The 25214-nt window shown below is 38.5% G+C and overlaps 2 protein-coding genes and 1 long non-coding RNA gene across 6 annotated transcripts in view; 2 read left to right on the top strand and 1 right to left on the bottom strand.

Moving 5' to 3' along the window:
- The window catches only part of LOC137604557 (obg-like ATPase 1), a 50839-nt gene extending 50116 nt beyond the window's left edge, over positions 1-723 (top strand). For 2 of the 3 annotated variants that reach the window (XM_068328383.1, XM_068328385.1), the window contains exon 11: positions 244-723. In XM_068328383.1, coding sequence (XP_068184484.1) covers positions 244-345 — 102 coding nt within the window. In that variant the 3' untranslated portion in view covers positions 346-723. The remainder of the gene's footprint in view (positions 1-243) is intronic. The other variant, XR_011037625.1, reaches the window with a different exon arrangement.
- Positions 1-6470, bottom strand: part of LOC137604559 (uncharacterized) — a 31105-nt gene extending 24635 nt beyond the window's left edge. The window contains exons 1-2 of the long non-coding RNA XR_011037628.1: positions 6444-6470; positions 6279-6366 (exon numbers count right to left, since the gene is read on the bottom strand). This is a non-coding gene — a long non-coding RNA (uncharacterized lncRNA). The remainder of the gene's footprint in view (positions 1-6278; positions 6367-6443) is intronic.
- sp3a (sp3a transcription factor) lies at positions 5700-14305 on the top strand. Of its 2 annotated transcripts, XM_068328379.1 has the most exons (6): positions 5700-5903; positions 6302-6396; positions 7661-8903; positions 10424-10610; positions 10715-10911; positions 11819-14305. In XM_068328379.1, exons 1-6 carry the CDS (start codon positions 5897-5899, stop codon positions 12109-12111), a joined length of 2022 nt encoding a protein of 673 aa, XP_068184480.1. In that variant the 5' UTR covers positions 5700-5896; the 3' UTR covers positions 12112-14305. The 2 variants fall into 2 exon arrangements, with proteins under 2 accessions (XP_068184480.1, XP_068184481.1); XM_068328380.1 differs by lacking the exons at positions 5700-5903; positions 6302-6396 and having other exon boundaries at positions 7678-7785; positions 7898-8903.
- The last annotated feature ends 10909 nt before the right edge of the window (positions 14306-25214 follow it).

Below are 25214 nucleotides of genomic sequence, written 5' to 3'. Positions count from 1 at the left end.
CAGACACCCCTTGAACAAAACACAAGTGTGTGTGTGTGAGTGCATGTGGCATGTGTGCACACATGCATGCATACAAGTGACTATGTTGAGTTTTTGTAAATGATAAAATGGACTTGCTACCAATCCCATGCCCTTATATTCTGTCCGTAATATTATACCAAAGCATGAACATAAATGAAAGTAATATACTCACACACATTATGTTGTTAATTATTTCATGGATGTTTTTTTTCCTTGTTGCAGGCAGCAGGTAAATACAGACAACAGGGAAGGAACTACATTGTTGAAGATGGAGACATCATCTTCTTCAAATTTAATGCACCAAATGCACCAAAGAAAAAGTAGCACAACATAAATCTGTGTGTTTACATAACTGACTGTCCTCTTTACCTCCTCTTCCTCCTCTCCCTGGTCCGACACCCACTGCCACACTCTCCCTTTCTGTTCCCCATACTGGAGAGTCAAATCCCCCTTCTGTGCCAAAGCACAGGTTCAGTTAACTCTGACAGATTTGCTATTTAAGATCAGGATCGGCCCCCACTCCAAATTGTAGCAGCATTTCAAGGAGCATATTACTCTCCAGATACTTCATTAATCTCCATCACGGGTGCCAGCACTGACACAGCTGACAGCGGGGACAATGCCACCTGCTCCTCTCCCCTTTCAGCAGATAATGCATGTTTTACAGTAGCCCAGATGTCTACACTCAATAAAACATTTGACAAAACCAGTCTGTGTGTGTTTTGGGATGTCTGTATTGAGCGCAAAGCTGCATGGTGATGGTGATAGTGGTCCTGCCGACCACTGATTAGAGAATTAAAAGACACAGCTGACACCGACTGCAGCAGAGAGGGGGCAATTATAATTAAATAAGTAATTCTGGCTTCAGGAGAACACAAGCAGGATGCAGGTGTTTTGATCAAAATAACTGGTCAATTTAAAGGTTCATTTTTAAAGTAATTGAGTTAAACTTTCAATTAAAGTTTTGATTTAATCTCTTATTAAGGAATATGTGAGTGTTGTTAATATAGACCTACAATCTTACAAGATATTACAGTAAAAGAAATTGTATTTTTGTTATATTGTCTTGCCAACTTGTTTTCTAGAAACTGTAAGGTTAAATACAAACCTACAAAATTATATATACAATTATATAGACATATATATATGCACACACACACACACACACACACACACACACACACACACACACACACACACTTATTTATTTATTTATTTATCTATCTATCTATTTATTTATTTATTTATTTATTCATTCATTTAATTATTTATTTATTTATCTTTCATTCAAACCATATTTCCAAAAAATTCACAATTTCACAATTTTATGATATTCTTTCTAGTATGAAAAAAGAGGTTGACACAATCAACAAGAACAACCAGAAAACTACTCCTTTTGTCTGGAGTAGTGTTTTTCTCACCCTATACTTGGTGTGTAAGTGTTTGTGAAGCATTTATGCTGATGGAATTGTATAGCTGCAGCTGTAGTGCTCCAAAAAAGATTGTATTCTCCGTGGGAGTCCAAACAAAGAGCTGTAGATCAACAGTGCCTCGCTGAATATCTTGTAACCATTAAGACAGCAGAGAACAAAATGGCCTTTTGATGGGAACAAAAAGATTGAATAAAAATGGTCATTTTGCAGAGATAGTATTGCATGTCCAAATCTTGAAAAGGCTGTTTTACAGAGCTGGGACAATACTAGTACTACAATGCAGTGTTTGTCATGGAAATAATACGGATTATAGCCTTTAAGGTTTAAGATCGGCAGGCAAAGTATAGGATAGTTTAATGTAGTTAGATAGAATGAAAGCCAGATGACAACATGTGGATGAAATAGCATTAAGCTCTGCTTGGTAACTTAAGCAGTAACCACTGATTTTAATCACTTAAAGACATCTTTTGCATGGAAATCATTGTTCTCAGTACATAAAGTGTTTGTACACTTGTCTTCTGTAGAATAACAGGCTGTTTTTGGCTTATTGTTTTCCTAGCGTAACCGTACAAAACCTCTAGAGAGCACAATAACTGCTTGAGACGAAACTGTTTCTGCACTCCTCCCAGTCTGATGGTAGTGAAAGACAACATAAATCCCATAGGGAAAATCACTGATCTGCAGTAGCTTTGAGTTGAAGACTGACTTTGTCATTTTATTTTTCATAAAGTCTTTCTTTCAAGTCTTTTTTTTAAAATGAAGCCACCTACAATCTTGCAGATGTTGAACAGCAACAATTCAACACAAGTCTCTTTTAACCAAATGACAGCGGAAGTAATAATTAATAAGTTACACTCAGAACATGTCCTTTCTGTCCAGACATCATGGGACACATTCAAACATACTCCTGCATACATAACCACCAGTCATTCATACACAATATTAGGATACATAGGCTAATTATAAAAGCCGTCAAACTGGTATAACGTCTATGAAATGGAAACAAGTCCAGAAATGTGACTGATTCTCTGTTGAAACAAACGTTCTGTCAGCACCATCAATCAAGCGGTGCCACTCTGCCCTGAGGCAAACCACACTGGCTTAAAACCAACAACAGCATCAAGTGGAAAGCTTGCCTTAAATCATTCTCACACAAAAACTCGGTGACAGGAATAGAACTTCATCTATAATGTCAGGAGAAAAGAACCCCATGAAAAAGGTTTAGGAAGGAGTTTTTAAATCATGAGGTTGACAGATTTATTGTCTGATGTGGATTTTCAACCAACTCATTTCACCATGCACTACATATGATGCATATACTGTAGAGAACTATGATTTTAATCTTTTGTAGTTTCAGTTCTGAGTTCATACATGTAAATTATTTGTAGTCTAATATAACAGCTCTGCCATAATTTCTACATTTTTACAAACATTGTGAGGCCATTAGTTGTTTTTTATGTTATTTTTGTTCATATTGTCCAAGAAAATATGCAAATTATATAACATTTAATGTAGATATAACTATTAAAACAGATGTCCTTACATACAACTAACTGAGAAGTGTTTATAAAGTATTTATAAATATTTTATTATTTACATACATGCAGGTTCAAGATTATTACATATTTATGTTTATAGAGTAGTCCTATAAAATACCACCATTAACTGTGACGTCAGTGCTATGACAGTGTCAGGTAAGGAACATTAGGCCAAAATGCGTCATAAAAGTCACCTTCATGGCAGGAACAGTTAAAGTGCATTTATAGTTGTACTTAAAATGAGTCTCATTTAAGTATTTTGGGTCTCAGACTCATATAATCTATATATCATATAATCTATAATCTTTTTATTTAACATATTAAACCCATAATTGCTTAACGCACACCACCAACTACATCACAATCTCTGTTTAAGGATATCTCAGAAACAATTATCCTATGCAGAAAATCTGTAGTTGTTGGTCATGTACATAAATACATTTGATGTTTTATGTCTCACCTCTACATGAAAGGTTGATGTTGGTCTGATTATATTTGTTCAATCTTGTTTTTAGTTATTTTTTATCAGTCAGCTTCCTTTTATGTACCAATACAGTTGATTCTGATACTAAATGGAAATGTTAAATGGATCCATACACATTAATGTAATGTACAGGATGTCGAAGACGTTAAGATGTTGAATTTTAACAGCAACAAAAATACCATTAAAAAACTTCCCATGCCTTCAATAGCTCATTCAAGCAGGCTAGCATCATTGTTCCTGTCTCAGGTGCTTCAGCTTTGTCTTTAACACATATTTGATATTCCAGCCACACGTCTCCATGCTGCACCAGTTTCAATTCTCACTCAGGCCCCATTTACAGTGTCCTACGAGGTGCCTCCAGCTGGGCAGTTTCTCTCAGTGGGGTCACTCGCTCTTGAACTGGCCTTTCAAGAAAACAACTGTCAATATGTTAATATGAAACACTCAAAGCCATTGCAGACTCACTCAGCGACTCTGATCTTCCCCAGTCAGTTCTGCACGGAATCAGAACATTTTCAATTCCCAGAAGGTGGTGAAAATAAGCTTTTGTTAGATTTGTTTAAAAATGCAATCAAATTGTATTACATTTCCCCATTATGATACTAAAAATGACATAGTAATTCTATAAATATGCAGTGGGAAGGTCATTGTTGCCTGAGATTACAGTTACATGCTGCATCTCAAACTTCCACAGGGTAACTGCTCCACACACACACTCATTTACCGAAGGGAACATAAAGTATGTCCATGTAATCTTTTGGTGGTAGCTAGTGCTAGCTCTCTCACCTGAAGACAAATGTCATTACAATTATATGTTTCATGTCAGTTGACATGTCATGCATTACTTTGGCCTACATGTACAAGTACTGTAGTTACTTTAAGGATATTTAACTTTTCCCTTAACTTGGAGGTCTTTGCGGAAATTGCTGATATATTCCCAAGGACTCCTGGAGTAAGACAGACATAGCTGTAAGGTTTTTCTAAAGCTGTTTCTATTGGCCTGTGTTTACCTGACACTTGGATTGACAGCAGAGTGATTGGAAATATCCACCATTCACTGCTGTGAGCTCCTGAGTGCACAGAAAGTGCTTTTGTAGTCTGGCTGTAATGGGCCAAGTTTGAATTGAAGGTTGAGAGAAATAGCCTCACTGCGGTCACGCACTGTGAGGAACTGACACACCACAAATAATACTTAGAAGTGGTCTCCTGATAGCATCGTAGGCACAAAACAGGTACAATAGCATGCAGGCTCTCATTTCAATGCACTTTCACAGTGTTGCACTTTCACAATCAGATGGAGGGGAAGAAATAGTCTCTACACTCTGTTAAAAAAAACAAAACACACACCCAAAAATCAACAAAACATCTTAAAACTCAACTGCTGATCATTGTCTGCTTCACATGTAATAAATATCAGATCGAATCTGTCATGATGAATGGAAACGTTATAATTCTGATTCATCACAGTTAGAATTCCATGTATTCCATTTAGCACCAAAAAAAGAATAAATCTCACTCATCTGATCTGAGCTGCCAGGACTTGAGCAACATTCAGTGCTATTTCAGATCAGTCACAGAAGGCCACAGACTCAAAGCATGGGACAAATATCCTATGGCCTCATATTCTGTATGAATTATTGCATTTTATAGTCTAGTATTTTGTATTATGTAGATGTCATGATTTGGGTGTTGAATCAAAGAGAAGCAGAATTGCATGGAACGCAAAGTTAGACTGGTTCATTAAATGTGAAATTCCATATTCTCATCATTTAGAATAGCTGGGTTAAACCACAACACCTGAAATTCACACCTGCAAATAGAAACCATGCTAGATAATGTCATTGCTATTTAGGACCATTTAAATCTGGTTGCAACAGTTTAATGATCGACACAGAAATACTTTTATATGCTTTCTACGGGTGTGTATAAATCCCTTTATGTTGTGGCTATATATTTTGTGGTATAGATGTTGAATAAGTCCAAGCACTACATAAAACGTATATAAGTTACCACCAGCAGTTTATATAATCATCCGCCTCATGACTAAGAGCAATGGAAGGGAGAGGCGAACTATGTTACTACATTCATCACAAACGTCAAAACCAATACTGTAAAACTAGTAGTGCATTATAAACAGGAAAAGAATCCAACAAAAGATGATTGACAGTCTGAAGGACAAATAATAAAGCTGTGGACGGAACACGGACCCAATGATCGTTTTGAAGGAAGGCGGGATTTCCTGTATGTGACGCAAATACTCCCAGTCAACACTGGAGGCCCCACCCTTTGTGTTACCTACCGCCCGTCAATCAAAATATAAAAAAATTCTGACAGTTATCATCTATCTCTACGCGTATGCAATCATATTAATCTGCCGATCATGTCGAGTGGCTTGTGACCATCAAGATTCCGTTCACAGAATGACTGGTATGTGATTTTCTGTCTTACTCCTTACGGATGCTAACAAGCATCCTCTGGCTAAATTAGCTCGCTAGCATGCTAGCAGAGGTAGTTGTAGGTGATAATGCTAATCATGACAGGCTAAGTTAGCACAGATTGCTAACGCTGCTCTCCTTAGCTTAGCTGTCTAAGTTAGCTTGTTTCGAAGTCAAAACTACTCGAATCTCCGTAACCTGTGTTTCACTACATTGTTCATTTCTTTATGGTTTTGAATGCAATTGGTAACTGTTGTTTTTATTTTGTTTTTAGCTCATTCGCTTACATTAAATTAATCCTACAGATGTTACTCCTTCATGGTAATGTAAGACTTGTTTGGCTAAGGTTAGCGTCGAGTGTTCTCACTCTTTTTCTTTACCGCTGCACAGCCCCTGAACAGCCGATGAAACCAGAGGATATGGCTGCCTTGGATGTGGACAGTCAAAGCAGCTTCCTGCAACAAGAGGAGGACTTAGAAAAGCAGGTATGATTGACTCTTTATGACAGGGGATGTTGTTGCGTTTTCAGTACCTGAGAGGCGTTTATGTTGCCTCATAGACTTCAAAAATGGGGGCGGGTATTGCACCCAGACTCAAACATCTTTGGATATTTACAAACCCTGCCTACTAAAGTAAAATCTGAATCACAAACTGTGAATTCCATGCAAGACATAATCATTACCTTGGTGTTATCTTAGGTGCTGCCTGAAACTCTCTATAGAACAAGAATACTGTATCCTTTAACTTAGAAACTTCAGACTTTGGTGTTTGGCAAATACAGTAATCACAAAAAGCAATGATCTTTCTTCATCGTAAACTCTCGTCATGGGGTTATGACAATCCATCACATAGCAGGTCAAAGTTCACAACTTGATCATTAGTTTCCAAAGAGTGATGTCTTCTTCTTTTTTCTCAGGCTAAAGTGTACTGCTTTTAGTCTCCAATCCTGATAAGTACAATTTAATGCTTCAATTGGGTGCATCACATTGATAATAATTGGACAGTTTTTCCATCAAAATAAAGTCACAACGAATGCTGCAAAGAGTCTGATGTAATCAAAGAACAGCACCTCAAAAGCTGCTTAAAAGCAGCTATGACAAGTTATAGTAAATAAGCATTGCGATGCTTAAGTCTTATAATTCTAAAAAAAACAACATGTAAGAAAAAGTTATGTTTACACTATACTTGAGTGTTCTGTTCAACACACACGCTGGTTCACTTTGGCTGTTAAGAATGTTGTCGCATTGCAGCTGTGCAATTAAAATGTTACTCCTCAATAAACTGAACATATTTAATTAGAAATGTTGTATTGATCACCAAAAAAAATCAATAAAACCCCAATGCATAGCTTAAGAGTATTAGGAGTTGCTTATGCCATCCTGTGTCTCTTAAAGACACAGGATGACAGGCTCTGACATGATCTAATCCATGAAATACCTGTCAGATATGGCTTCGGGTAAAAGAAATTCAGTGTGTACTAAACTAGAATTACAGTCCTAAAGGCAACAATGATGTTAAGTCTACTCCTTGAGGGGTAATGGAAGTACAGCGGTTAACAGCTCTAGATTATCAGTGATCCTGAACTGGACAAAACATCTGAAACAAAACTATATTTCTTGTCTGCTGTTCTTTGAACAAGTCATAGAATGTATCTTATTTCATGTCCCCAGGTATTTAATACTGATTGTTGCTAATTAATAACAACAGGTGTCTGATAACTTTTTTAATGACAATGATTTCCCTTTTAAGACGACAGATCCAACCACACAGCTCACTGGGACTGATAAATGGGAGGTGTTAACACCCACATCAGCAAAAGATGACAGCGGAATGATACAGATCCAAAGTCAAGGAATATTAACATCAAATGGACAGTATGTACTTCCTCTCCAGAACTTACAGAGTCAGCCAATCTTTGTGACATCTGGAACAGATGCCTCCTCTGCCAATTCAGTGCCTAATATTCAGTACCAAGTAATTCCTCAGATTCAGACAGCAGATGGACAGCTGAGCTTCTCCACATCCAGCATGGAGGGACCAACCTTGACTCAGGATGCCACGGGGCCGATTCAGATCTTGGCTGATGGGAGCCAGAGTCTCAGTGTGACATCAACTGCAAACATTCTTAATAACAACCAGAACCTCATATCACAGACTGCTAATGTCCAGCAGATCCAGGGGCTTTCCATTGGCAGCTCTACCTTCAACAACCAAGGTCAGGTTGTTACGAATGTGCCTGTGGGTTTGCCTGGGAACATTACTTTTGTTCCTATTAACAGTGTAGACTTGGACTCACTTGGCCTGTCTGGTGCTCAGACTATAGCAACAGGGGTCACCGCTGATGGCCAGCTAATTATGGCAAGTCAGCCTGTGGATGGTTCGCAGAGTATGACGAAAACAGATAATCACCTTTCTCTACCAGTAAATGACTCAAATGCAAATACTGAGATCTATGTGCCAACATCTTCATCTCAGATACACATTCCAGCAGGCGAATCAAGTCTTCTGACACAAGAGAATTCATTGTCATCAGTGGCAACAGAGCAAGCCGATTCGAGTTCTGGTCTCCAGGAGGGCTTCATCCAGCAGAATTCAGAGCAGAGCATCCAAGTGTCGTCCGGTCAGCCAGTCATTCAGCTGCAGCAGGTGCCCATTCAAGCCAACAACGGTCAGGTGGTCCAGACAGTGGCAGCTGGTGGGCCTGGTCTGCAAAACCTGCAGCTGATCAACCCTGGAACCTTCATCATCCAAGCTCAGACAGTCACACCATCGGGTCAGATACAGTGGCAGACTTTTCAGGTTCAAGGGGTGCAAAACCTGCAGAACCTCCAGCTGCCCACAACACCACCCCAGCAGATAACCCTGGCTCCAGTGCAGACCCTCTCGCTGGGCAACAGTCCAGTCAGCATCAACACGGGACAGATCCCCAACCTACAGACAGTAACACTCAACTCAGTGGCCCAGAATGAAGGTGACACAGACAGCATCGGAGGTACAGTAATTATTTATCTTTTTCTTCTTCTTTCAGCTTTTCCCTTTTGGGGTTGCCACAGCGAATCAGTCGCCTCCATCTAACCCTGTCTTCTGCTTCCTCTTCTCTCACACCAACTACCTTCATGTCTTCTTTCACTACATCCATAAACCTCCTCTTTGGTCTTCCTCTAGGCCTCCTGCCTGGCAGTTCAAAACTCAGCATCCTTCTACCAATATATTCACTATCTCTCCTCTGGACATGTTCAAACCATTTCAGTCTGGACTCTCTGACTTTATCTCCAAAACCTCTAACATGTGCTGTCCCTCTGATGTACTCATTCCTGATCCTATTCTTCCTGGTAACTCCCAGAGAGAAACCTCAGCATCTTCATCTCTGCTACCTCCAGCTCTGTCTCCTGTCTTTTCCTCAGGGACACTGTCTCCAAAACAAACAACATCGCTGGTCTCACCACAGTTTTGTACACCTTTCCTTTCATTTTAGCTGAAACTCTTCTATCACACATCACATATTGTTGGAATGTATTTAAACACACATCAACATCATTTGGTAGGCCTTTGAAGAACTGTGAGGCATGTATGGTGTTTGACTGACAAACTATAACTCCTGTTAATCACATCTCCTAATGAGGGACAGAGAGGAAGAGTATTATATTTTACGTAGCAGTAGTTATTGTTGCAGTTATTATAATAAAAATAGGTAATAGTTGTAGTAGAATTACTAATTACTCTCATCTGCTTCAAGCATAGACCCTCCAACCTTTAACTTGAATTGAAGTCTGGTTGTTAATTATTGCCTATATTATACTGATTCTAAAAAGGCAAAGCCAAGTTTGTGTGTGGCGTTCAAAGTGAATAGTCCACAGTGAAATAGTCCTGCTCAAAGAATGGAAAAGAGTTTATCGTAGGTGTTTTGACACTTTACACCAGGAAAAGACAGGGTACAAGCAATTACATGAACAATGAGTGAATTTCTTTTAACTTGCTCAGTCCTGGTTTTATCTAAGTATGTCAGTAGTTCTCTCTGTTGAAAATGGTCGATAATTTTCTAGTCCAGCAACACAAAAATACAATCTTCAAGAACTGACATTAACATTAACTAAAAAAAATCCCACATATTTAAGAAGACGTGTGTAGAAAAGGCTTTTTATTTATCATTCATTCTCTAAGTACATTTTACTTGCATTTAAGGTTTCCTTCTACGCTAATTACGTATACTGTATAACACACAAGCTAGGACCTTCAAGATTATGTCATGGATGCAATTAAGTTTAAATATGTTTTAATATAATGTACAAGAATCATTTATACAAGAGTATAATTGTTGCATGGGGTAGCTGAAAGAGGAATCTGAAATTTTCAAAAAATTATCTCGTCGCAAGTATTAAATTCCTTGCAACCAGATTCAGTTCTGAAATAACTTGTAATTCTTGGTGAGTTGTCAGTCATACAATAATGAATCTGGTCTGGGCTGTTTGGGAGCAGAGCTTGTGGTGATTTTAGTGCTCACATTCATTGCAGATATTCGGATAAAGGAGGAGCCAGACTCTGGAGACTGGCAGCTGAGCACAGACTCGACCCTGAACACGAGTGATTTGTCCCACCTTCGCGTCAGGCTGGTGGATGAGGAGGATCAGTTGGGTCAGGAGGGCAAGAGGTTGCGCCGAGTGGCGTGTACCTGCCCCAACTGTAAGGAGTCAGGCGGGAGGTGAGTAGGATTAACTGGTTGTATCTGAATGCTCACAATTTGTACTGCTTTACACGTGAAACAAACGTGTCAGGACCCCAACTGTTCATGCTTTTGTATTTCAGAGGTTCCAGCATGGGGAAAAAGAAGCAGCACATCTGCCACATCGTAGGCTGTGGGAAAGTGTACGGAAAGACATCGCACCTGCGAGCGCACCTGCGCTGGCATTCAGGGGAACGACCCTTTGTCTGCAGCTGGATGTTCTGTGGGAAGAGGTTCACACGCAGTGACGAGCTGCAGAGACACAGGAGAACACACACAGGTGCCCTTTCTCTGCTCCTTAAGTGTTTGCACATCATGGAAATATCAGTAAAAAAAAAAAGTGCTAATTTGTGCCCTGCAAAGCATTAGCATGTAAGAGATGACAGGGTTAACAACCCCCGCTAGATTTACATAAAAAATGTCAGGTTAGGAATTGCAGTTGGTTGTGATAAACGTGTCCAGACCTTACAAATGTGCTGGTATTTTTTCGGTTCAAAATGGGGTTCTAAGAGGTCCTGCCTTCTAATTTGCAGTATCTGATGACATCTGATTATGTAACAAAAACATGGCACAAGACGCTTGTAGTGAGCTGTTTATTTTTATCCCATGCTTTTGCTTGGAAGCTGAGAATTCATAAATTAAATTTTGCTTATATGGAATCTGCCGTTATGCTGGGAAAATACAGCTCAACAGAATATGCATCAAAGTAGGAATGCATGAACTCCTAATGTAAGAACATTTCAGCTAAAAATAACAAGTACGACGATATCTGATGACATTTGCTCACCTCTACCTGTGAAAAATATCTGACCATTTGCTTCTACTGTTGCTGAATTTATAAACTCTGGCCAAAGGCTGAGTGAGTTGACAGACTAAACTTGTTTTTCAGCTTAAAGCGTGGATATTACAGTACTTGTAACTTTGTAATAGTTGTTCAGTAATTACCTTTCTGATTATTGATAACTGTCACCAGTCGCATGCCATGAATTTATAATCCATTAACAGTATTTGTGGGTTTTGTCTGTGATGTTTGATTCACCGAATGGTCAAACTTTTACTTGTGTGCCACTTTTTAAAACCCATCCCCTCTCCAATGAAATGTACCAAACAAATAGTTGGAATGTTTAACCCACAAATCTAGTCAACTTCATGCTCTTTATATTCCACACTTCATCTTTCTGTGGCAGGAGAGAAGAAGTTTGTCTGTCCAGAGTGTTCCAAACGCTTCATGCGGAGCGACCACCTGGCAAAACACATTAAAACTCATCAGAACAAAAAAGGCGTGAACTCTGGCAGTGCTGTGGTGGCCTCGATGGAATCCACAGGGTCTTCAGACAGTATCATCACCACAGCAGGCGGGACCACACTTATCCTCACCAACATCCAGCAGGGCTCCAGCAACGCCCAGGACATCCTGGCCAACGCAGAGATCCCTCTCCAGCTCGTCACCACAGTAGCAGCCAGTGAAGTCATGGAGTGATTTATACTCCTCTTATGAACGTCTACAAACTCACATACTGTATACTTTTATCTACATTTTATCCATGTTTTGAAGAAAGACTAAGATTATACATATATGTATCTAATTATATATATTTTAACATGGAAATAGACTGTCCATGTCCATACTCGATTTTAGTGAGGAATAACTAGCAGTGGAGACTAAAAGAAGATTAAGTTAGAAAAAGACATTGCAGTAAACACACAAGGAAATGCCTTATTTTGTATAATAACGTGCCGTTGGAAAGGTAGAATGCCACATTTCTCTAAATCCACTTTTTTTTGTCTCACAGAAGCACGTAATATTTTTGTTTTGGTATATTCTATTGATGTCCTTATAGCAGTTTAAATCTCACAAACAGAGCTTATTTTATCGAGCTGAAATGTTATTGCTTATGTCCATGCAAACTTATTCATGTTATATGTTTTTGATTTTTAAGTATGTTTATATGTGTTGTCAATGCAGTCATCTGTATGCAAATTAGGGAGGCCTTCTCCCATGTTTCTGTTTAGACACTTAGTTCATGCCAACTACATTTTACAGGTAAAATCAAAACAATCAAAATTTTGTACAATAATTCCTCTTGAAAATATACTGTATGATAAACATCATTTGCTTATTAAATATTTTGACTGAACAGCTATTTATATTGGCTTTATTTAGAGATTACATTTGTAATATGAGTCCAGAATCTTTCATATGGCTTCATATATATCATTCAAATGTGTTTTTGTAAGAAAAAGAAATAAGCCTTGTGATATGAAGAGAAAAAAAGCCATTTTTAGGAGGTTATTGCCAAATTTGACTACAAACTCAGGGTGACTTGTGACTGTGATAAAAAATAGAGAAAAATCACCCCGGCAGCTTCTCAGTCCATGGTGGGGTGTTTTGAAGAAATGCTGTTTGATGGACCAAAAGCTGGGATGAATGAAGCTGTCACCATGTTACCTGTACTCGTTGATCTTACCTTTTTTTTTTTTTTTTTTTTTTTTTTAAACTACGGATATCCTTGTTCAGTTTATAGGAGTATCCCTGCACTTCACCTTCATCAGTCCTGTCATGCAGTGTATTACTGTAAGCGGTACTCTTTCTAACTCACGTTCATGTTGGTAGTCATTTTGTTAAAAAAAAACGAAAGAAAAAAAAAAAGCTTTGTATTTTCCCCCAAAAAACTCATTGTATTCATTCATCTTCAGTACATGTACAATGTTTGTCTTTGTTTTGATAACTCTCCCTTTAACAGTGTGTTACACTTCCTTGTTCCATGTTATGTGTTTTTATTTTATCTTTGAACTCCAACTGATGAATATTGTTAAAGTTAATACACATGCACACTGAACAGTGAATTTGGGTGACTTATATGATTTTAATTATCCTTTGACTCAGCTGGTGAGATGCTGTTGAAACATCCAAAGAGCATCTTTATGTTATGTACTAGACATTGAAGGTTTATTCTCTTTTTGTATAAATGTGTCATAACACTAATATAAATCTTTGTTACACTTAAATTTTCTTTCATTTTTGCATTATTGTTTCTGTTATATCACAGTTTTACAATGCCTGACCTCTAAGCGACATTTCATAATCAAATGACTTAATATAAGACAGATAGGAATTTTTCCATGAACTTCTGTGTCTTTTCAAAGACTCATCCGGCCAGAAGGTTAGTTGTCCAGCTTCGTCCTACATTCAGGGTTAGTAGTCCAGTAGATGTCACTACATCCAAGGCAGCAGGACAAGAGGTTTGTCTGACCCCTTGACCTTCCCCATGTACCACTGTTAGGATGAGGGCACTTGGGCCAGCAGGAAGTGTGAACCCTAAATTAACCACAAGTTAATAGCACAGAAATATCAGTGCCTCATTCAGCCACTGAAGGACAAAGTGATTTAAAACATGCAGACAAATGAGATAAATCTACTTATGGCTTTTTGGCCTGAATTCTTTCCCACTTTATAAAGAAAACATTTCCTATTCTGCATTTTGTGAAAACCACTTCATTGTCACTGTCGTACTACAAATAAGATCGCATTAATGTCTTCATATCCTGTTCATTCTTACTCAAATGGGACATTTTAGTCAAATATTGGTGCCATTTTTTGCGGGACTGCATGATAAGGGATTTCAAGTGTACTAAAGCTGACCTGATTTTAGTGAATGTGATCATAATTAAATTGGTAGTCTATGAAAAACTTTATCTGGTGAATCAGAGTAAAGAGTACATGCATTTGAGTCTTTGTCAATTTGTTGAAAATGAGTCAGAAAATGTGGTCCATAATGTTAAGAGGGACTCAGACGATCTGTCGTTCCTTTGATTTGCATAATTTAATGAATGCAGTTCATTGTAATGCAGTACCAAGTGTGCCAGGAACATGGAATGACAGTTTGAGTTAATGAAATGTGTTAACGGTATCATCATTTACTTGTATGTTAATTAGTCCAATTAATTTCCCATGCTCGGTAATCTGAATATTATAATAATCTTTGCTCTCATGCAGGAATAAAATCTCTGAAACACAGACCTCTGGGAAGCTCTAAGGTGAGAATCTTAGTTTTTCCACTGGGAACATGGGGTGAGTTTGTTTTTTTAAATCTGGTTTCAGACATTTCTGTTACTATCCTCTTATGTCTGATGTGCATCCAGCTTTTTATTATGCAGATCACGCCAATAGTGTGAAACATTGAGAAAACGAGACCAGTTGTCCGGCTCTGGAGTCAGGAAAACTTTGTCCTGCTTGACAAAGTGCCACCGGTTTGTAACAGGAAGAGGTACAGTTGTTCTGGCTGCTGGAGATAAAAGCTACCATCAGTGGGGGCGATCCTGCCCAGCAGGTTGAAGGAAGAGAGATTGCCTGGCGGCTGAGCGTGACACTGTCCACACTTGTTATTTCAACTGACCACCTGGATTGGAGGACTACTTTGTCAACAAACTCTTACACTTTTGTGTTCTTCTATTCATGGGGGTATGTCTGAGCATTCAATTATTTTTAAGTCAGTTAATGAGTCCAGAGTAGTTTATTATCATTATTATTATATTTATTATTATTATTATTATTATTGTTGTTGTTGTTGTTGTTGTTGTTGTTATATGCCAGACAAGTGAAGACTGTTGTGGCTCTGAGCTGTTGAGGCAAACACATCTTGTGAATATAGTCCATCATTATTACTGATATAGTTTGATTATTATGTGAAGATAATTTTGCAAAATGATATTCAATTCATTTTGAAATTCTTATTCAATAATGAACATCTGGATTATTTCTAGTCATTCTTTCAATCAGTGTCTTCTTGTAGCTCAATTTGAATGACAGTCGCCACATGCTGCTCAACGACATGGAAAACATAACTACAATAACTACACAGAGGCAGAGAGAGACACTGTAATCATACAATAACATTTTCAAATATATGTCTGATAGGATTGAAAAAGCTATTGGGATTATGGGTCTCAACCACTGGATGATAATGTGAACCTTTGGAAGAAATTTGTCATTTCATGTTTGTCCCAAATATACAAAATGCTTTAGCAAGGACTGCTACTTCCCCATTCCTGCCCAATTTGATTTGTTGTCCTGGAGTTGTTGAGAGATAGGCCTGCAATTTTGCAAAGTGTATATTATTTGGCTTTCCCAGGGAATCAACAACTTGATAGTACAGTGCAATCAATTGGGGTTCTGCAGCTGCATGTATTTACAATATGTCTCCTCTGAGAAGCATCTCACAGAATTTAAAGCCTTTATTAAAGTTTCTTGGATAACTTCCTAACTGAGAAACACTCACCATCCAGCTTAATATTTTCTTTACAGCAGGTTGATAATGGTGCTTTTTCTTCTTCTTCTTGTAAATCATTAGGATATTTGAAAAGACAGAAAAGTGCCTTGTGTTTCTACATTCCAGACACACTCTTGCCCTTGATCAACTGCAGAAGGCAGACAATAGAGCAGATCATTTTCCCCAGGCAGGGAAACACAGCATGGATCAACTCAATAACCTGATATTCTCCGTCTACTGAATGTGGCCAATTTAGCAGAAGGTCATCGCCTCTTTTTTTTTTTTATTCCAAAGACAATTTGGTGACCTCCCTCTGGAGCCCCAGCAGGACCAGCAGAGCCAAACAGAATCGTCAGCCTAGAAAGTGCTCGCATTGACATTGTATTTAGGTGTGGGCTTCTCAAGGTGAACAGGTACCTGATGTGGGACGGGGTTGCTATTATCCACACTCAACCGCCATGGTTTTAGTTTTTCATGCACTTTAGGTAATTATTTATGGAGTCAAGGTGGATCTTGAAATTTAGAAATTTTTGATAGATAGAAAAATATGCTTTCTGTGTTGCTGTAGCTGCAAATCATCTTCCATCATCCTTTTAAATACAGAGGTCCCATTCACCACTTCAAATTAAACTTGTCTTGTTTCAGGGAAATTATGGTCTGTGTTCTATTTCAGGAGAGTGGATTTAGAGTTGATCAGTCTTTGCTATCTTCAATCCATCCATCCATTGTAAAAATGTTTCTCTTCTGCTACTCAACATTTACTGTATGTGCGTTTTTCCAAATCCAACAATGACAATGATTTACCACATTGTGTTTTTCTTTGTGCTCGCACACAGTGTGTGTCTTTTCAGTGACAAGACAATTGGCTAAAATTTGATGAACTATGAGTAGATTGAGAATAATTTTTAGCAATTCATCCCAGCAGTCATATGGTTTCCCATGGTATGTAATAACTCTCTTTATTGTGCACCTCAAGGTCAAATGTGACAATAGCTTCAACTTCCTCAGTTTTGTGTGCTCACTATTGTCTTTTAGTGGCAAGAGCTTCCCTTTGGTCTTATTCAGCCCATCGAAAAGTGATCTTAGGTAAAAAAAAGAGACACATCTGAAAATGTACATTTAATGGTGTCAACAACACCTCTAAGGTCAAAATAGAGTCCCCATGTAGTGTGAATCCAGCTGCTGTGCTCAAAAAGACTCAACACCCCCCTGAGTGGCGGCTCTGCAATGACACTCAGTTTCTCTCGTCATGTCCCTGGCAGCTTTGACACAGGTAATATGCATGCAGGCTGACAGTGCCTGGGATGTGCGACAGAGACAATGATGTACATATCATTTTCCTCCCTGACTGATTGAAAACTGTAATCTGTGCTGGACTTTCTCTCTGATTACACACGTCTCAGGGAGCAAAACAAGGACTCTGAGCTGCCACTGGGCACTGGACTCATTCAGGGCTTTCAGCCTTCAAGAGGGCTGAAGTCCGCCTTTAAGGTGAGCTCAATTTTCGTCCCATTTACACTATTGTTACAAGTGTCGGATAGAATGCATCTGCTAGATAGTGGTCAAACAGTGGCTGTCTGAAGATGACACAGGAACAGCAATGCCTCCAGCTCCCAAGGTCATCCCATTCCCTACTCGACCACTGTCACAAATGTTTAGAGCTTACTCACAAAGAGAAGCGACATCATGAATTTTACATTTGCCGTCGTTGTGCTCTACGCCTGCCAAATGCAAAGCGTCTCTCGCAGCTGCACGGGCCAATGCTAAATCTGTCGAACAAGACCGACCATGAAATGCAGACAGAGGTGACGTTGCTCTGCTATCATGCCCTGTTGTTTTCTGCACAAAAAAGCCATCCCACCAGTTCAGCAATTGCGCAAACCAAGGTTTGAATCGTTTTTCTTAAACATGTCTACAAACAGCCCACTCCGCGCCTACCTTTGTAACCTTGTGAAGTACACGCGAGTCTTTATGTAAAACATGACACATTTCTCTGTTGACAATAGGTCAATCCCTTACAGAAGTTACCTAGCACATTACAAGGTTGGTCTCAGGAGAGAAGTAATAGGTTCTGGGCAATTGACCAACCTGCCATGCTTTACTGCACTTGCACTGAGTTAGAGCTGTCATCATTACCACTTCCTCCAACGTTCCCCCACAGCAACCCAGACACTCCCACCTATAGCGATATTTCACTTTTTATCATGTGTTCCCTATAGCAGTGTGAGATCTGAAGCAGTCAGGTAACCTCTAACAGGCCTTTGGGGATTGCAATAAAACATAATGTTTCCAAAATAGCTCCAAATCACCAGCTATGATTGTGACTTAAACCTTTCAAACTGAGAACCATGTTTGTCAAAAGGGAAATGAGCAAAAGCTCGATAATAAAAGATGAAAATATGAGGCCTATTCATTTGAAGCTGAGTCATTCAAAAAAAAAAAAGTTTTGAAATGTTCATTAAAATGAATCAGAAGTGACGCAAACTTCTTACATGATTTAGTTAATCAAGATGTCTTGTTATGAAGATCCTCTAAATTTTCTGCTGTCTTTTTGAACATTACGCACAGGTCAGGAGGTCAAACACACGAATGAACAAAAGCATTGTGATCACAAAGCCACTTGAAATCTCTTCTGATAAATCCTGTCCTCATAAACATTAGCATGAGTTTTTTACTCGATCAGTTGAGGTGTTTTTGAAAGAAAATCTTATCAGAAAGTCTGTTTAGTTTTAGCAATTTCATATTTGAGTTTCACAAAATTGTCGATCTTCAAGTCAAATGAAATCTAGAACCTGAATCCTTCTTTTAGGATTCCAAATAAATATAATAGTACAAATACTACACAGCAACCATCATTATAATAAAAACACTTTTTGTATTCAGGTTTTTTGAATGCCAGAAAAGATCAAGGCCTTGGTGTAGCGAGCCTAGAACAACTTTGCCCTGACTTGCAGATGTTTTTCCCTCAGTTTCTCTCTTCCTCCCACCCACACACGTCTTATATCAGTATTTGCCAGATCCAAAACGACCAGCTTTGAAAATGAAGGAGAGGAACTTTACATTGTGCCAGAAAAAGAAATGGAAATTACGGGCAGTGTCAGATAATTGAGCTTGTCGTAAGAGACATGTTAATAACAGACAGAGATGCAGAAGACTTGTCACTCCATACCCAGGGTGACAGACTCTCTCTGCTGTTGATGAGCTGTTTTAGAGGGGAAATTGTTCCACACAAACACCATCGTTATTACAAGCTGGCAAGCTGCTCGCTTGTGTACCCAATTCTGCTTGAACTGACAGAATCCAATTGACCGGCACATATTCATGCACTTTATTTTCTTTATTCTCACCAACAATGCAGATAATTACTGCACCGAGTAAAATTGAAAATAGGATTTCACTGTGTCCCAGAAAACAATACGAGAGCTGTCTCAGCACCGTGTCTGCTGAAATCGCTCTGACGGAGAGACCTACTGTAAACCAAGCGGCAATCCAACAGTGAATCTTGTTTGCATTCTCTACCTTTATAAAATCAAATGAATAAACTTGCATTTCTCATGTTATTATTGTCCTTACTACACCAAAACAGAACCGCACTCCAAACCAATTCAACTCCTCCACACTCTGTTGTCTTCATCTCTTTTCTGCTGCAGCCTGAACAGGAAAACTTGTCTTAAAGGGTGAAGAACGGAATCAACTTTTCATCTGGAGAAATGACTTATTGTAAATTGGGCACAAACTGGAATGTGTCCAGGAGTTGTCAATATTCTGGTGGTTACCTTTTCACGAATAATTCACCATGTCCACATCTATTCAGTTCTTTTGGAAATGAATGTAAATAAGGCTTAGTCTCAGAGGCATGCAGCATATTATAATAAAGGTAGCTACATTCTTGTCTTGAAATCACATTTTAATGTCAAAATTCCCTCAAAATCAACTCCTGATTAAGCACAAAAGCCTGTTTTACGTATAACTGCATTGATTGGCACTCAAACCAGGCTATATTAACCACAATTGAAATCACAATGCGCTGCTCTATAATCTAATCGAGACGTGTTCAATGATTAAATCCTTATTCATGAATGGCCTTACTGTGAAGTGTTTTTAACAGTTTCCACACAAAAAAAGACATTATTTTTTATTGTTCAAGTGAGTCAAAATCAAAGCGAATGAATGTTTATAGCTGTGTATGTGCTTTTTGTTTAATATTTGAAGAAACATGAAGTTTCAGGGGTCAGAAAAACGAATATGAAAAGTTTCAATTCTGAGATCTTAATCACATTTATTTATAATTTCATTTCTGAATTTCATTATTGCTAATCCCCTTCAGGGTTAATGTGATCAGCAATGGGATGTCCTCAGAGAATAACACTCACGACGGGACGTTAACACGTCTCCCGTGGGCCAGACCCCATCTGTTAAGTTCATGTCCCTCTGCTCATTAATAACGGTCTGTTAGTCGGTGTATCACGAATTTTTGTCTGACTTTAACTTTGTTGTGAGTCCCTCAGATGTGTGTCTGTCTTACTAATATGTAGGGACACTCTAGTGCTGCTGTCCAACAAGTCGTCTGTTATCTGAGGGAAATGTGTCTGTCCAGAGGTGAGGGTGGCTTTGTGCTCTCAACCAGGCCACCTCTCAGCCTTTGTGCCAGTAACAAGCTCAGCTCAGGCTCCAATGAAGCGAGAAATTGTAAACTCTCCGGAGAGGCCCAGTGGAGAGATAAGGGCTTAGTGTTTGCTGGCAATGTGCATGGGGATGAATCTGATACGGACGAGTCCCACGCCAGAATGGGAGTGATGAAACCTCCCCTTCTATGGAGAGTTATGTTTAATCCCCTTTGCCAGTGTATTCATTTGCAAATATTCCTATAACCATTAATATGTATTAACATCCTTTAACACACTGTTCAATACAGATTTATCAGACGCTGTTTTTCTTCATGTGCTCACCACCATCTCCCGCTGCTCTGGAATCACAGCTTTTTATTTGGAGAATAGGCTGATTGCGTACTGCTGATGTTCAAGCAGAAAATCTTTGCCTATAAATCCAGGAGGGTTTAATGTAGACTCAACTACGATAAAAAGAACACACACACATACACTTGATACAAAACCCACCATAGTTAGAGTATGCATCTAATTCACTCGTCAACACAATTTTCTGCAGTGAAACATGTAATGGTGCAGAGATGTGTTTGGTTGCTGTAAAGTCGTATGACGCATTCGCTGAAATTGAAGAGGGATTTTTATTCATCTAATAATTAATTCAAGTTTTACTGTCAAGTATTGAATTATTTACATTTAGCCTGGAAAATGTATTAAGTTGATCAAATCCTACTCTCTGATGAATGCGGACACTTTATGTGAGGCCTGACCCGCCTCCTGTCATAACAGTTTAGCTCGCTTTAGACGTAAAAATGTGTCAGTGCTGGTATTTGAATCCAGTTGGTTTTGATTCAATTATAATCCCGAATTACAGACCATGGACTAATCTAACAAGATAAAGAATATTAGTGTGCGATTTCTTGTGTATTTGGTGGTATGTTTCAGACAAAGCCATGAGCAGCTCATTATAGCCTGGTGAGGCCTTAAGTCTGTGTTGCCTGCATTAAAGCAGCCAAGAACTGTCTGTCAGCTTGCTGGCAGAGCCCAAATCAAACTGTCAATTACTGGACGTGTTTATGGAAATTACATGTTTGTTAACATGCTGGAAAAATGTGCTCTCGGCTCAAGCAGCACGTGTTCGGAGAAACAATTTTGCTCAGAAATCACCTTTCAAATGGATGAAGGTGATCCTCATCAGATCACAGACGTAAGAGACATTTTAACTCTCGCTGTCCTACTATTTGTGAGGAAAAGGCCAAAGAGAAATACACAACAACAAAAAAAATCAGTGTTGGAGTCAGTCTATGATGTCACGTTTGGGCTTATTACGTCATGTCACAGCAGTCTTAGGAGTTGTTTTCTTACCTTTATTTTCTTACTTTTAATGATGTTTTGGAATTGACGCAATCACGACAAGAAAAACTTTTTAGACTGAATCAGAAAAACATTACAAATTTTCCAAGACTTCTTAAGGAGTGAAATGTAGCTTGTACCACCTCTGTAGTCTGTTAGTGTCACACCACAAGACTCACTGACTGTTTTCACCTGGAGAATGGGTATTTTAAAGTACACCATTGCTATAAATGGATTTGTAACAATGCATTGTAAAAATGAAGCGCTCTCTAACATTCAGCATAATGCCTCCGGTGAGATATTTATGCCAATTTGCCTGTTGATTTCCTCTCACATAAAGGCCTTGATTTCAGCCTCCCAATGATCATGAAATTGTGCCAATCGACATGCAGGTCTCAGATGTCTGTTTGAGCTCATCTTAGACAAGGTAATTTTGTCAGAGCAATTACCATTGTAATGTATTCCAAAGTCACGGCATTTTCCTCTGCTTAGGTGAGCTGCTGACAGCGTGTTTTGATTTTTAAGCAATTGTGCTTTTCATTCCGAGATCATGCCAAGGTCTGCCTTTCTCCCAATGTAACAACCCGCCATGATTCCATTATTTCACATTAACGTCTAATTACCTCTCTCAGACCTGCAGATACAGTGAAAAGCCACTGTGAGTTCCAGGGTTTGACAAAACTGTAAGTAAAGAGTGTTATTGGTGTGTGCATGTGTGTGTGTGTGGGGGGGGGGGTGTACATGTTTATGAAGAAGAAACTCCAACTATATGACAAACCCAATTCCCTTCGGACCTGTATTACCTGTCAAGGATGATGACAATGCCCTGGAGAATGTCACTGTGCAGTGAAACTGTCATCACACAATTACTCTCACCATTACTGGCCCTACATCTCCATGTAATGGCTGTGACACACTTTACAATTCAGATTGTATTCTCAGTCATTGGCACTTAAATGCTGCACTCCGATTCATGAAAAGATAAAGATCTCTGTAATCTGCCGGAGCTCAACCATCCCTTGAAAGCTTGTCAAGCAGCATTTTGTCGTTCACGAGAAGTTGTCAGACCCCATAGCATGTTCCTTTGTTGGGCTAGTAAAAATGTCTTCTTGAGTACACTATTGTGTGCTTGTTGATATGTGCTTGCCTATGGAGCCAGACTGTGTTTTGGCCCAGTTATCTCTTTGTGTCATCACAAGAAGAGCATGCAATGTGATATATTGTGTCTGGAATTCAGCTGTGAGTATAGATTGTTCCTTAGACATGGATCGTCAAATTAAAATCCAAATGTTGGGTTTTTTCTCCCGTGTTTTTAGCTGCAATGTTCAAGAATGCTCTTGTTTACATTTAAGTCACCCTCAACAAAAAGATTGAGGGGGGTGGGTGTATTTGTAACTGAATCAATGCTATGTAAAGACCTGTATTTGTTAACAAATTCTACAGATTATCTGAAGCACTTCTCTGTATAAAAGCTCAAAAGGGCCCCGAACTTTACAAATTTCATAAAAATATTGTTTTGATGAACAGTCATGTTCAGCTCCCTTTGCTAGAGGAACTATTTTCAGTTGTTAATTATCACACAATTAGATTTATTATTTTTATTATTAACGTTATTGTTGATTTACTTTGTTGTTGTATGACTACTACTGTATATGTATTATTAGTATTATTATTATTAGTAGTAGTAGTAGTAGTAGTAATAGTAGTAGTAGTAGTAGTAGTAGTAGTAGTAGAAGTAAGTAAATCTGACTATAACCACACCGATAATACTGCTTTATGAACCGCAGTTCAGTTTCAACTTAAATTCATCCAAACCAAGGATTTAAGTTAATAAAATACTGTAGATAATAGATAATAAAGGGAAAACCAAAAAATGAAGACACATAAAATTTACAGCAGCACTAACAAAGAAATTAAATGAGAGATTAGTCAGTATTAATTTATTTTCAAGTTACAAGAAAACTTGAACTTATTTAAGGAGACCTTTAAGTCTGATCTGAGGTCAAATTCCTTAGGTTAATATTTGACAAAGTGGATTTCGATTTACTGGATGACAGAAACTCCACAATCAATGAAGCAACATCTTGTTAAGAACAAAACATGTAGAAAGGAGGACAAACAAAGATCGTCACCACACTTCTCCTTTAAGTCTGAGAACAGTTAAGCTGAACCACCAACTGCAAAAAAAAAAAAAAAAAAAACTGAGCAGATTGAGTTTAACAAGCCAGATGGATTGTAATTATCTGATCAATCCAATGTTTGTGAGCTTTTATGCATTTTATTATGGTTTATTTCCCTTTTGAGCTGTCTCCTCTGCTGATTTGCCTTCTCTTGGGGAGGGACTGTAGCAAAAACACTGGAGCTGCTTGACCAGCATCACACCTCTGGGGATGAGAAGTGTGCTTTGTGGGCATTATCTTCACCGTCTGTCGGCAGTTTTACTGGTAACCTTCTTGGAGTACAAAGTGAAGACTTTTAATCTACAGGAGTAGGATCAAGTCTAGTGTTAAATTCACCCTTTTCATACAATAAACCATGTGTCGTGGTAGCATAACATGTAGGGATCACTCATCTGTTTTTCTTCATTTGACATTAAGATATTTAGGTGTTGAATCACTGAAGTCCTTGAATTAGATTTTGGAAACTCTTTGTGATGAGACATATGTCTGACTTGACTTGTTCCGTTGTTTCTTGACATTGTTCACATAAGTCTGTCCCTAAAGTTGTCAACCCTTCACTTTTCAAATCCATTTACATGTTTCTTCTTCACATGCTCACAGCGATTGAAACCTTCACAGCACTCCTGTTTCTTTTCCTCCACACATAATGTAACGGATAGATCTTCAACCTGCTTAGTCACAGAATAATAATTCAACCACAAGTGTTATTTCCAGCTTGGTGTGATGGAGCGGGAATGTATGAACAATTATGCCATTTTCTAACAACAGCATATTTATAATGCCAGGATAAAATGTTAAAATTCTACAGGTTAAATGTACCCACACTGAGTACTGAAATTCAGCATTTGTAAGCCATGTTATTTTATATTCAGACATGGATGCTTTTGCTCAGGATGAGAAAGATCAACCATGAGCATTGTAAACATGTATGTGTAAATGTAATGTAATGTATAATTTGTTGATACTTGTGTCCGTTTTGCTTTTTGCCCTTACTTTAGGAATCTGTGTCGGGCTGTTTCATAAAAAAGAGGATTCGGTCATTTTCATGTATGATGAGGACTTAATTTTAATTCTGCAGAACATCAGGTACCTAATCTTAAAAAATGGTAGGTAGAGGACCCTGAAGGTGCTCTGGCATTTCAGAGACAGTGAAGTAAAAGAGCTCAAGGTTGCAGA

Source organism: Antennarius striatus, chromosome 12 (genome assembly GCF_040054535.1).
Source record: "Antennarius striatus isolate MH-2024 chromosome 12, ASM4005453v1, whole genome shotgun sequence".
In the NCBI taxonomy this organism is placed as follows: Eukaryota; Metazoa; Chordata; class Actinopteri; order Lophiiformes; family Antennariidae; genus Antennarius; species Antennarius striatus.
Note: the sequence above shows the minus strand (reverse complement) of the source record. Positions and strands in the feature narration are given on the sequence as shown.